Source organism: Pipistrellus kuhlii, unplaced genomic scaffold, assembly GCF_014108245.1.
Source record: "Pipistrellus kuhlii isolate mPipKuh1 unplaced genomic scaffold, mPipKuh1.p scaffold_m20_p_20, whole genome shotgun sequence".
NCBI lineage: Eukaryota > Metazoa > Chordata > Mammalia > Chiroptera > Vespertilionidae > Pipistrellus > Pipistrellus kuhlii.
In genome coordinates, this window is record NW_023425516.1 from 16,860,249 (window position 1) to 16,874,906 (window position 14,658).

Here is a 14,658-nt window from a genome sequence, read left to right on the forward strand (position 1 = left end):
TGTGTCTCTCTCAGAAGTCCTTTAACTTTGGGCAAGTCACAGTGTCTCTGGGCTGGAAATGAAGGGCCTGGAATGGAGTTCTAGAACCCTCTCTCCCCCAGGCTTCTGTGAGGACTGAGCCTATAGATCTTACTTGGATTTTCTCATTTTTCCCCCCTAGAAACATTAAAAAAATGATATTGGGTTATTAAATTGAAACAAAGTACATTTATAATTGGTATGCATCATTTGGCTTCTTACCTATTACCTGAATGAGTAGGGGGATGATACTGTTTGGAAGATTATAATGAGTATGAATTTTCCCCCTTCTTTTTTTTTTTAAACTCCCGTTTATTCTTACCATTTTTGTTTTCATGATCAATTGAACCAATATCAAGGCAGTTTAATATTTGCAGTTAGTTGTCTTAAGCGTTTAACAGTTTTTCTAGAAAAAACTTTCCCCCCTCTATATTTCAATGTCATTAATGGAGTGCAAATCCTTTTCAGCCATAGCTGTTATGTATGAGGTCTGTCGTGTGTCTGATTTTTCTGCTGTGTTTTGTGTTTTATATCATGTGGTCGTTTTTCATCATTGTAAAACAACTTCTATTAAAGTAGGTAAATTAGGCATCCCCTCCCCCCCTCTTGGGATGTCTCATATGAATCTGTTAATTAAGGAAATGGATGCAACCAAAATGATTTGCTAAGGTGAACTCTTCAAATGTCACTGGTAGGTTTTGTTTTAAAAAATTTTAAAAAGCTCAGCCAACTCATATCCAGAAATGATGAATGTTAAATTTTTATATTTAATTATAGTCCCTCCCATATTTGCTTTGGGTGTCTGCTCCTTTGTGAATGTGTATTCTACGTAGGCTTACATATTACATTTCCAACTTGTTAAAAGGAATTTTTCGTGTTGGGATTGCCATTTAAATAGCTGAGCTTAGCATATTTGTTGCCTCATTTGTTATTTTACTTGCCATTTTCTATTAAGTAATAGATCTCTTCCACATTAAAAAGTACCTGCCATAAAAGCAGCAACTTAGAGGGAACATGTTCTTTCCCCACTGGGATATTCTGGAGTCCTCCTGCGGTCCTGGCTAGGGAAAGTTCTCAGCCTGATGATGCTCTGGAATGGTCTCTGCAAATGTTTTGAGCAGGATTTTGCTCCTAGTAGGGGTTTTCCTGTATGTGTTCCTAGCAGGATGTGTTTCCTTTCATATGAACCATAGAAGTACATCTGCTGGGATCTTTAAACAGATAACTTCTCAATAAACAAGGAAATGTCAAAATTGTGGTCATTTTTTAAAATTAGATTGATGGAAGTCAGAATGGAGAAAAAGTAGTAACATTTACTCAGTTTTTCCAGTATATTTTATTTAGTGCCATTACAATATAAACACTCTGACTTGTATACATTTTTTCCTCCTCCTACCCAATACATTTCTTATGTATGGCTTATGAATTAAATTTTCTGTCATCTGATCATCAATTGAGTGTATTTTATTCTGAGAATGATTTTTTAGTGAACTTCCCTCGGATACTTATAAAGTAAGTCCTTAAACCGTAGAAATAGACATTATTATTTATTCTTCTGAAATAACCGACCCTAGCCCTAATAGCTGAGCCTAATCCCGAATAGCCCAGGATCGCCCTAACAGCCTAGTCTAATCCAGCATAGCCAAGCCTAAGTTGAGCCCAGTCCCGAAGAAGGAGCCTAACTCTGAGGTCGACCTTATTTTTACAGCTTGTTCTTGGTAAAGATGTTTACCCTTTTTTTTGTTTCATGGATGAGCTGTTAGTATCATGAATGTCAGAATGTAAATTAGTACAGCTAATATGGAAAATAGTATGAAACTTTCTCAAAAAAAGTAAAAATAGAACTGCCATATGATCCAGCAATTCTATTTTATTTTTTAAACTACGGAATGCTTTTCGAATTTGAGTGTCATCCTTGTGCAGGGGCCATGTTAATCTTCTCTATATTGTTCCAGTTTTAATACATGTGCTGCCACAGTGAGTACCAGCAGTTTTACTTTTGGGTATTTGTACAAAAGTAACAAAATCATTGGCTTGAAAAGATATCTGCATCCACATGTTCATTGCAGCATTATTTATAATAGCCAAGATATGAAAACAACCTAAGTGCCCATTGACAAATGGATAAAGAATGTGAGGTATATAAAATAAAACAATGGAATATTACCTCATATATATAAAAGTCTAAGCCACCGGCTGGCAATAGTTATGATGCGCACAGACCACCAGGGGCATAGATGCTCAATGCAGGAGCTGCTCCCTGGTGGTCATTGCACCGGCAGGAGCCTCGCCCACCTCTGTGGCAGCGTGGCAGGCACAGCAGGATCTGAATGAGCAGGATCGAGCCCTCTGGCTCTAGCTCCTCCCTGGCCCTCTGCTGCTTCAGGCGCTAACTACTACCCCTGTGGGCTCCCAGATTGCAAGAGGGTGCAGGGTAGGCTGAGGCACCCCACTGGTGCATGAATCTGTGCACTGGGCCTCGAGTTCATTATAAAAAAGAAGGAAATCCTTCCATTTGTGACCACATGGATGGATCTTGAGGGCATTATGCTAAGTGAAATATATCAGACAGAGAAAGACTGTATGATATCACTTATATGTTGAATCTAAAACTTACAAAAAATCTTGAACTTGTAGAAAAGAACAGATTGGTGGGAGTCAGAGGCAGGGATTGGGGTGGTGGTGGTCAAATGGATGATGGTGGTCAAAGTGACAGAGTTTGATTGTATAATTAACAAGTCCTGAGGAAATAATGTACAACATGGGGATTATGAAAAAGATACATTTTAAAAAAGAAATTTATTATGATGGTTGTTGGACAATCAAGACCCAACCCTTAATTCTCTGTCCTTCAGTATCACCTGGAAAATTGGGCTGGGGAACTACTATTCATATTTCTAAAATAGAGTTTTCAACTAAATTCCAGTGAGTGAATTCCATAGTTGAGTCTGTGCTCTCTCAACCTATCCTCACATTGTTCAAATACCAATTTTTATCATAATGAAAATGATTTAAAAATAATCCCAGTTTTACTGGAAATATGGGTAGGATGATAAATTGCACGTTATAAGGTCTTACATAAGGTTTGTGGAAATTCAAAACTACATTGCATTTTCTCCTATCTAAAGTCAATACATTTTGACATTTGGTAAATATTTGATTTGCTTAATAGATGACTTATGTCTACATCATCTCCTTTAATACTGTGATGATCCTCCAAATGCAAAGGTCCTACAAAGTTTTAGGAATTTGTTCTTGAAAGACATTATAAGTAGGCAACTTCTCCAAGGTTGAACTCTGGTAAGATATTTAAAATTGTGTCAAGTAGTAGTATTTCCTTGGGCTTTTTATTTCAGGATTTTTAAAATTTACTTTTTAAAATATAATTGAGAATTAATTTATAAAATACTTCGGTTTTGAAGGATGCTTTAGTTGTGTGATTTGGGACAAGATATTTAATGAAAGAATTAAGTTTGATGGTATGACATTGTAATTTGAAGTTTGTAGCTAAACAATAATATGATGAAACACCTAATAAAACTTGATAATGCAGGCAGCTGTCTTGTGAAGAAGGGAGTTTTTCTGTGTGAGATCCCTATTTTCCTTTATTAGAGGAGAAATTTTGTGTAGTGAATTCCATGCTGAGGTGAGGGAACAAAAATATTTTGTAAAGGGTCCTTGAAAACTGATGCTGGTTTTCATATGTGAAAATTGCACTTTTGGCCATAATCAGTAGAGAATTTATTTGTCTTTTTTCCCCCCTTGGGTAGAAAAATCTATTAGTGGGCTCTTAAATAATAATTGCTAACATCAGAGTCTGTGCTCAGAACTTTGCAGCTTTAAAAAAAAACCCACATCTTTTTTGAGATATACTTCACATACCTCACAGGACAGGCTATCTGTCTGTTCTTGTTCTAATACCTTACTGTCTTGATTTCCATTGGTTTGTAGTGAGTCTTATAACCAGGAAGTATGAATCTTCCTAATTTGTTCTTCTCATTCAATGTTGTTTTGGCAACTCTTGGGTCCCTTGCAATTCCATTTGAATCTTAGAATCAGTTCAAGGACAAGTCAGCTAGGGTTCTGATAGGGATTACATTGAGTATTGCCATTTTAAAGTAATGTCTTCTGGTCCATGAACACAGCTGTCTTTACATTTAATTGTGTCTTCTTTAATCTCTTTCATCAGTGTTTTATAATTTTGAGTACAGGCATACCTCAGAGATATTGTAGGTTCAGTTCTAGAATACTACAATAAAGCAAGTGTTATAATAAAGCGAGCTGTAGGGATTTTTTTTGCTGGTGGAGGGTCTTCATTTTAATTTGTAAAAACACAACATCTGTGAAGCATTTTAAAGCCACCCATAATAAAATGGGGTATGCCTGTATACAAGACTTTCACCTTTTTGGTTAGGTTTATTCCTGAGTATTTTATTCCTTTTGACATTACTGTGAATATTTTCTTTTAAAAAAAATTAATTTGAGAGAGAAGCATCAATTTGTCGTTACACTTATTTATGCATTCATTGATTGATTCTTGTATGTGCCCTGGTTAGGGAATGAACCCGAAACCTTGGCATATCAGGATGACACTCTAACCAACTGAGCGATCTGGCTAGGGTCTGGAATTGTTTTGTTAATTTCATTTTCGGATTATTTGTTATCAGTGTGCATAAATAAAATTGATTCTTATATGTGGGTCTCTTATCCTGTTACCTTGCTAATATTAATTCTAATAGTTTTTTAGTGTATTCCTTAGATTTTCTATATGTAAGATCATGTCATTTGCACTTAGAGATAATTTTACTTCTTCCTTTCCAATCCGAGGGCCCTTTATTTGTTGTTGTTTTTGGTCTAATCACCCAGTCTAGAACCTGTGGTAGATTGCTGAGTAGAAGTGGCAAAAGCAGACATCTTGTCTGGTTCCTGATCTTAGGGAGAAAGTATTTTTCACCATTGGATATTGTTACCTGTGTTTTTGTGTTTGTTTGTTTTTAATCAGTTTGAGGAAGTTTCCTTTTATTCCTAGTTTGTTGAGTGTTTTTATCATGCAAGAGTTTGTCAAATGCTTTTCTGTGTGAGATGATTATGTAATTTTTGTTTATTATTCCCGGGACCTGAGTTTTGTCTGATGTTGTTTCTAATTCTTTTAGATGAGGAAAATGAGGCCCAGAAAGATTAAGTAAGTTACTAATAAATGGTAAAGCTAGAATTTGAATCTGGGTTACCTTATGTAAAGTTCTAGGATGATAAGAGCTGACACATATTGTATAATTAGATACGTGTGTTTAACCATACAAGGTGCTTTCGCATATTAATCTCTTGTTACACTCCTACCACCAAGTGCTTACTTCATTTAATGATCACTTCAACTTTATATATATTGTACCCATTTTCAGGTAGAGAATCTGACACTTGAGATAAATTGACTTGCCCCACTGAACCATGGCCAGGAAGTAAATGGTACAGCTGTGCTTCTCACTCACAAGACTATTTGACTCTGGAGCCTGCCCTCTTAATTGTTTTTTCTCTGTTATGTGCAGGAAAAGCAGCTGTGCCACATGTGGACAGCTGAGCTCAGATCAGGTTCAACCTTGGATGTCAATGGGCTTACATGCTCTTCAGTCTCCACTTGGACCTGCCTGGCTCGGTCAGCCCAGCACTGTGGAAGCGCTGACTTTTCTCACTGTCTCTGCTCTGTAGCCGACACTCTAATCCAGGGGTCCTCAAACTTTTTAAAGTGGGGGCCAGATCACAGTCCCTCAGAGAGCTGGAGGGCCGGACTATATGAACTACTAATTCCTACTGTAACACCTCGGCTGCGCTCACTGCCCAAAAAACCTGGCGGGCCGGATCAGACTCCTCTGCGGGCCCCATGTGGCCCGTGGGCCGTAGTTTGAAGACGCCTGCTCTAATCTATGGTGGTAGCAAAAGAACCTGTGTATCATTCTGACTCTGTGCAGTTAGGATGAAAATAAATTGTCACTGTGTATAATATAGAAATGACTTTTACAGGTATTTTAGTATGTAAGTTAGCCAGCAGATTTGTGTAATACATTTTACTAAGATATTCAAAGCACTTCACTTATCCACGTTTATATTGCTGGTGAGATTAGATGATATCTAGTTTATTTGAGTGAAGAGGAAAGTTGTCTCTTATTTTTCAAGTTAGAGGCCTTCTTCAAATGTCCATTCACATTTAAAAGGTTGGCACAAAAAGTTGACCTCATGCATGTGTGGGCTGAGGGGCTGGTTGAGTGGTAGATCTCACAGGGGTGGTGAGATCTTATCAGATGGCTGGTAGCCAGTGTTTTGGGAGCCCCAGTAACAAGGGAGACTCCACTATACAGAACCACATTGTCAGTGTGACACCTGTTCCTGCCTGTGCTCACCCGTGCTACGTGTCAACCTGCCCAGGGCATGCAGTCTGGCTGTGCTGGAGCGGGTGCGGGCAGTGCTCTGTGCAGCAGGGAGAGGGTGATCTGAGTGGGGAGCTGCTTCTGATTTAGGCGTCAGTTTTCTCGGTAGCCCCTCTCCCACATCCCTGCTTCTCTTCTGAGTGCTCTGGGGTTTCCGTGGGCTTTGGTGTTTTCAAATGAGCCCTTCCTCCTGCAACATGCAAGAGAACAGAGGACATTCGCATTTCATTTCAGTATAGGATAGCTTTCCATCTCCCAAGATTTTGTTGTCCCATTTGCATTCTTCTTAGGCTCCATTTAGTGACCTTTCTCATGTCCTTTGGTGTTTATACCTGCTTTTATTCTTTGCCATTTTATTAGGATTCCAGGAAGGAATGAAGATAAATGCCACTTGTATTTCTTTTGTAAATTACCTCTTCATGTCCTTTGTGTAATTTTTCTACTGAGATTTTCATGTTTTAATTTGTAAGAACTTTGTGTATGAAAAATATTAACTCTTGACATATGGTGCAATCCTTAGTTCTATGTTAACTTACTTTTGAAATACTTGCTAGAAGGTATTGGTGGGATTTGAGCTTCTGCTAACTTGTGCAGATGGTTGTGTAGGGAAATGGATCCAGAAACCAGCTGGCGGTACATTGGCTTTTGTATGGATGTACTTTCCTTGTGGTTTTCACCACCTTATGGAAGCTCTTTATCTCCTCATGCTTGAGAATTATTCACACTGTTTCACAGATGAAGAACCCTGGCCACGTGGAAGCAAATAATCTGCCCTCTCCTCTACCAAGTTCTCTAAATGTATGGTCCTGGGAGTCAGCTGGGAAGGTCTGGCAACAGCTGGGCTGAGGAACATGGGTGCTCAACTGCCTGCCAACAGTCTGCTGCCTCAACCCAGCCACATGCCCCAGGCTTGGAGAGAACAAGTTTTGCACACACCTTAGAAGGTTAGAAAGAGACTGGCAAAAATAAATGATCTCCCTTTGCATTTAGCAGTGGGCCCAGCGTCATGAGAAAGGGAAGTAGAGGGAAGCAATTAGCAAAAGCCCACCTTGTGTCTCATTTGGCATGAGAGGACAGGTATTAGCTGTCCTCTGTACCTGATGGGGGTCAGAATGACTGATTTTCAGCTGACCAGGTTCCATTTCCGCTTAGGTTTTCTCCAGGCCCCTTTTATCCTAGCCAACGTGAGCAGAATGTTCTACATTGACAGGGAGGATAATTACATTGGCACAGTCCAGGACACTCACCGGGTGGGGCCTGGTGATGTTAAAGCAGGAAGCTTTCAGTGCACACGTCTATCGGACAACCTAGTGGAATTTGGAGTCTGAAATGACCCAGGAGGAAACCAGGAATAACACCCCTCCCTCAGGTGAATGATCAACTCTGACGTGAAAAACCATCCTGGTTCATTTCCCCTCCCTGAGGTTTTCCGTTCCGCTGTCCAACTGCTACTGCTACAGTCATTCCAGGCCTTTCCAGGCCTGGCTTATTGTCTCAGCTCTTAGCCCAGAACGTGCTTTTAGCTTCTTCCTGTCTAAAATGCTAGTATGCCACTGTCAGACTTGTTGCCATCCCAAACATTATTTTTATCCCATTACTCTCCATTTAAGTCCTTGCTACTCTTTTTTGAGTCCTGGCTTTTGAACTGTCAGTTGCCTTAGCCAGATTTCTGGTAGCACTCAGCACCAGGAGTTTGGTTCTGATTTGCTCTGATGATAATGCCTGTGTTGGAAGGCTCTTGAAGACAAGGGTGGATGCTTATATTTCTTGAATTCTCTACTACTCATAGTTGGTCTTGTGGAAACACTTGTGAGCGGGCAGAATTCTCAGACGGGAGTGCTGGTGTCTGGGGGAAAATTACCTTGGCAGACTGAGGAAAAGGCCAGTGTCATATCTTTTCTTGTGCGGGGAGGGGTTCTTGAGCTTCAAATCTACTACATAACTTAACTTTGGAGTTTTTCTTATCTTTAAAAGGGGGAGAGAGAGTTGAATTTACTTATCTTTCAATTCCCACCCAGTCCTGAAAGTCTAATTTTTCTTCATTCTTTGTCTTGATCTTTTCCCTGAAATTAAACTGATGAGCAGTTTCTGGATCTTGAATTAGGAATTTTTCATTTCTTTGTAATTCTTTCCCTGACGTTTCCCTGACGCATTTTCAGTTTTCTATGGGTATGTGCTGCTCAAGGAATTTTGGATTTGCCATTAGGCTCCTTTTTACGGGAGCAGACAAAATGCCATACCATTCTGTTTTTAAATTTTTTTTCTACTTAGAGCTTTTTTTTTTTTTTTTTTTTTTTTTTTTTTAATTTGTAAAAGTAAAGCTTTCAGTTGAGTGCATGACTTTAACATAATTTTTGTTCTCCTACAGACACGATGAGGCGAGTGGTACGACAAAGCAAGTTCCGGCATGTATTTGGACAAGCAGTAAAAAATGACCAGTGTTATGATGACATCCGTGTTTCTCGAGTGACCTGGGATAGTTCCTTTTGCGCTGTCAATCCCAGATTTGTTGCCATAATCATTGAAGCAAGTGGGGGAGGTGCGTTCCTCGTGCTCCCTTTGCACAAGGTAAGTAATCTTACTTTCTGGTTGTTGTTTTTAAAAAAATATATTTTATTGATTTTTTTTACAGAGAGGAAGGGAGAAGGATAGAGAGTTAGAAACACCCATGAGAGAGAAGCATCGATTAGCTGCCTCCTGCACACCTCCCACTGGGGATGTGCCCGCAACCAAGGTACACGCCCTTGACCGGAATTGAACCTGGGACCCTCCAGTCCCCAGACAACGCCCCATCCAGGGAGCCAAACTGGCTAGGGCCTGACTTTCTGTTTTGCTTAACATTGTAATAGATTGCCCAAACCATTAGACTGTGATATAATTGAGGTTTCATTCCTTACAGTTTACAACCACATCAGATTTTCTCTAGTAGAGAATCATTAAACAGAAAGATGAACTCTGTTCTGGGCGTGACGTCTGTGGATGAAAAAGATTATCATAATGATGCTGTGAGCATGGCAGGCAAGGAATTTTATGATTTGGTTAGTCACCCACTTTTCACAAACCTTTTTCCAAAAGATATAGTTTAAAAACAATCTTTTTTTGGGCAGAAATTTGTAAGACCATCTTTTGTGTGTGTGAAGTCATGAGGACTGAGACTTTTGGTTTTTTGAATGCTAAATGAAATCAAAGCTCAAGAAAAGGTTCCCAGTGAAGCAGATTTTAAGTCTGGATAACAGTAAGTTTCAGCATAGGATCTAAACAGTGTTAATAAGTGGTAGAAATAAAGGATCTTCACTGAAAGTGATTTGTGTGACCTTCTACATCAGTGGACTTCCCAGTTCTCCCTACTCCATCCAGAGAGTCATTTCCAATTCAGAGAAGATCGGAGATTTGTGATTTTCTGACTATTCTTGAATATTGTGGTGAAAATCTACCTATACTTGCTTTAAAAGGAAATCCCAGAGTCACAAATAATTGGGGGGAGGGAGGTTGGGCGGGGGTGGTTGGGGGGGGGCAGTGTTGCTGTGTGAGAGAGAACCTGGGAAGAGTAATTTTCTAGTTAGCTTTTGGAGGAAAAAAGGGTTGGTGAGTCCTGAGCTCTGATAAGGGCTCAGTGCTGGTGAGGATGAGGTGTTGGGTCACGTTACAGCTGTTTCCACTCTGCTGAGAACAGTGGGTCTCCCTGAGTCTGAGCCATGCATACGAGGGGCACGTCTCATCATTATGGACCATGTGATTCTGAAAGTGATTACAATAAAAGTGATTTTCTTTCAAAGTATTGTTTCCCATTTGGGTGTTTTTTCCTTAGGAAAAACTCTCACTGGGAAAACTTCCAATTCTCCTGTACTTTTCTCTCAGATGCTTATGACTAACGTGTTTTATTTTAACATCTGATTTTTACTTTAGCGACTGGATTGATGTGATATTACATAATAGGACCATTTCACTACCGAAATAGGGGACAGATGCCTTGGGGAACAAATTCGATCTGTGTTTTCAAATGCATCTCCTAATTGGCGGAATCGTTGGTGATATTTTAACGGAGAATTTTTCATTAAATGGAAATTTAATTTTCTACTTGGATACTTTTATTTCTGTGGAGAACATTGCTGTTTATTGGCAAATGATACATGACAATCTTATAACAGTACTTAAGCCTGATTTTGGACTAGGAGCTTGAAATGAATGCCAGTTGCATTTGGTCTCCACAACTTTTTAGTTTGTTTACCAAGAACAAGGAGCACTGGGAAACCTGACTTTTTAGTGGTGGGTTTTTGGTGTCCAGCTGAAAGACGGTTCAGCTTTGTCAGCCAAGATAAGGCACTGGAGTTTTGAAAGTGAAGAAAAATCAAATTTCTACATATAACATGAAGTGATGCTTGAAATCAAGATCATAGAAAATGATGCTCTAGATGTGTATTGGGCTCCAATATGTGTTGATAGCAGTCTGGGATTACTCTAACCATGAACTCAAGGAGATGGGTATTTAATTTTTCAGTTAGGGGTATGGTTTTTAATAACTATCTCAGAGACTTCTGGTAATGTTTCCCTCCACACCCCCCACACTCCCACACCCCTTTTTTTTTTTTTTTTTTTTTTTTTTTAATATAGACAGGCAGACTGGTTTGGGTGATGCTGTCGGGGCTCTCAATACATATTAATATTGAATATGCATGTATCGATCTTAAGATGTATTGTGACACTTTCAGAAAGGCTCCCATTTTAAAACATGGTCTTCATTGAATTTCTCTTCAGAGCTAGTGTTAGCTGTAAATAGGGCTTATTATTGCAATCTCATGAGGATTTGTGGTTAGATTCCAGGAGAATCACGGACTCTGCCTTGCAGGACTTAAAATAGAAAATGGAGAGAGTAGTAGGGACATACATTAAAACACATATACAACAAGAGGTAAGTTTAGGAATGAAATGTATGTTTACTTTAGCTGGTTTACGAGGTTTTTGTTAGGAAGGTTTTATTAGAGAAAGTGGGATTTTTAAGAGGTCACTGTCAGAGGAATATGGAAAGTACTCAGCCCTGAGGTGGGGCGATTTAGGTTAACACGTGATTCAGGATCGCTTTTGTAATGCTTCCTTCAAGCTATGGCATGCCATTCTGTCATGACTTATTAAGGTGTGGCTTAGTATGCGTTTTCTTATTCTTTGGTCTTTCACAGGCTGAATAATAGCAGTCTTGCTGAACAGAAGTTGGCTTTGTGGTTTGAGGTATAGGGATTTTTCCCACCACAACTGCATGGACTGCCTTGTCCCAGTCCCCCGTGCTCTACCACATGGGCATGAACAAGCCCCTCCTGTGTGGAATAACTGCACTCGTGATGTGGGACTGAGGCATTCCCATCCCTCTGTGAACCACGTGGGGCATTCAGACACATCACACCATTTTGTGGTTAGGTGCACATGCACCAGAATTTCAGATCACAGTGAGCCTGTAAATCCTAACTTCAGCAAGTAAGCGTGAGGGGGGAGTTGGTTAGAATTATATGCTCTTGCTCTCAATATTCACTTGGATGGAGGATACAAATTGAAGGGGTCCTATCCTGCCTAATTGCTCTCTCCCTTCCTCTATAAACTATTCTTACCCGCTAGCATTGGAGTGATGACTCATTTCATCCTCCCTTCAACTGCCTGAGAGAGCAGCTCTGCTTTGAACCCTTACGGGATAAGTGTGGCTAGGTCTCTGTTAACCTGTTGGCTCTGTTAATCTCCTCTGTCCTAGCTCCTCTGGTGTAGTTGTATGATGCCTTATACTAGTATACCTTATATACAGTTATATACGTTTCTAACATTTTAGGAACTGAGTGTGGGAATATCTGAGATCTTGCTATATTTATGTCTGTGAACTATCTTTTCAATTCATTTTGTGGTCTTTCTCAACTAGGATTTTGTGAAAAAATTTAGCTCTACAGAAAATCATTTCAGTGAATATTTTCTTTTCTCAAGGATGGGACATGGCTGTGCCTTCTAGATACATAGGAAATAAATTAATTCGTTACTTATAGTAGCTTCCTTAGGGCATTAGGACTTAACTCTCTCATAGAACTTATGTTTACAAGGGAGTGTTTTTCTGCCATATTTATTGAGGAAGAAATCTTGATTCATTTCAGTCAGTACTGAGTAGTATTCTAATTGTTCAGTGTCCAACTCACTTGTTACTTGTTAATTTGCTGAGACAATGGAAATCATTCTTTGGGTCCTTGCCCATGCTACTAGTACCACAGACTTCATTGTCACGTTGTATTATAATTATTTTCTTCCTTCTTAACAGATAAGGGGAGGGCAGTTAGAATGACATACTCTTGGTCCGCTGACATTCACTTGGATAGAGGGTGCAAACTGGATGGCTGTTTGAATGGTAGCTCTTGAAAACAGGTTCTCCAAAGTCTTGCTTTACGCTCTGTGGTAGTAGCCTCAGGGATTCTTACCTCCTTGTGTTCATGCCTGTGTGGTGCCCTCCCACATTAATAGGCTGACTGTATAACCACGAGGATATGGTGCAGTTGGTGGAGTGTGACGCTGAGGCAAGGTCATAAAGCATCATGGCTTCTACTTTATCTCTCTTGGAGCCTCCATGTTCAAGCAGCTCTGTGGAGAGGTCCATAGAACTTCCCACCAGTAGCCAGCACCAACTTAAACATGTGAGGGAACCATCTTAAAAATGGATCCTGCATCCCTGGCTGACATCTTGACTACCCAGATAACTGCTGCTTTTCAACTCCTGACCCTCAGAAACCGGGTGAGATAATAAATGTTTATTGCTTTAAGTGGCTGAGTTTTAGAGTGAAGCAGCAATTGATAACTCATACATCTATTCTCAGAATATGGTGCTTGATTCATAATGTGAGGTCACATTGAGGTTCACAATGACCTAAAAGAAGGCCGTTTCATAGTTTTAAGCATTCCATTAAAAAGAAATATATGAGTACTTGGGGGATTCTGTATAGAAGCCAGAGAAAGTTAATGTTATATGGCAAGATCCTTATGTTCCATGATACTGTCATATAACCTAAAAAATATGTTATAAGGTCATACTCGCTATCTTACACATAACTTCAAATTACATTATTGGTTTTTGGGAATGTTAACATTGATGGTGGGTCTGAAGGTGATTTTTTTTTTATAATACCTATACTTTTTACAAAATGTTTTACAATGAACTTATTACATGTAAAGATTATTTTTTTAAAAGTGTCATATAAAGAGCTAACGGTGTAAGTTTTAGTGAAATCTAAAACAGTTCTACTTTAAAAAATCCTATTCATTCATTCACATATTCATTCCTTAGAAATCACATTCATTTATTCATTCACATACTCATTCCTTAGACATTTGAGCACCTGCTCTGTGCCATGACCTATGTTTGGTTCTTCTCCTAACTTTTCATAACAGTTGACCTTGATCTTTCAATTGGGAGCTCTGTGTGTGTATAAAGTGCTCTCACACACAATGAGAGATGACTTCCAACTGAGGCTCAGAAGTCAAGGAAGTCATCACAGAATATTCTATTAGAATTCAGGTTTTCCCGTGTGTAGGAACTAGAGATGAAACAGAAGAGGAGCCCAGCCAATTCCTTAAACTGAATTAAAAGAGATGCTCTGGGGTGGCAAAGAATGAGGTGGGAGCCACATTCTCCCCTCAGATTCCTGGATCTGGGAACTTAGATAGACCTTTCTAGTGTTGGGGAAATGGGATATTTGATTGGAGGGGAATTAAGAGAAGCTGAAGGATACCTGCTTTTTAAAAAAACATATATATACTAGTATTTTATTGATTTCAGAGAGGAAGGGAGAGGGAGAGAGAGCAAGAAACATTAATGATGAGAATCATTGATCAGCTGGCTACCTCACTGGGGGATCGAGCCCGCAACCTGGGCATTTGCCATGACTGGGACTCGAACCAGGACCTCCTGGTTTATAGGTTGTAACTCAACCACTGAGCCATGCCGGCTGGGCTGAAGAATAGCTTTTTGATAGAAAAATCACATTTCTTGGCTCCCACCCCCATTGTAAATAGTGCAAAATTGGTCTTTTCCGTGATCATTTTATGGAGGAGAACCAGAATAAGCACTGTTCTACATTTTTTGGATTGTTGTTATAACTGGAACAACATTGCACGTTTCCTCTGTATCAGCCTCAGGAAAAGGCAGTGACTTCATGTTATAGTCTTAAAAACGAGACTCCAGGATGATATCTGAATATGCTTAGAG

General features: G+C 39.5%; 1 protein-coding gene and 1 non-coding gene across 5 annotated transcripts in view; one reads left to right on the plus strand and one right to left on the minus strand.

The window, feature by feature from the left end:
* Positions 1-14,658, plus strand: part of CORO1C (coronin 1C) — an 85,145-nt gene that overhangs the window by 40,116 nt on the left and 30,371 nt on the right. For 3 of the 4 annotated variants that reach the window (XM_036448752.2, XM_045585643.1, XM_036448750.2), the window contains exon 2: positions 8,806-9,005. In XM_036448752.2, coding sequence (XP_036304645.1) covers positions 8,806-9,005 — 200 coding nt within the window. Of the gene's footprint in view, positions 1-7,789; positions 7,807-8,805; positions 9,006-14,658 lie in introns of those variants that run through there. The other variant, XM_036448751.2, reaches the window with a different exon arrangement.
* Positions 1,897-2,003, minus strand: LOC118725764. The gene has a single exon (XR_004990109.1). It is a non-coding gene; the product is annotated as a U6 spliceosomal RNA (small nuclear RNA).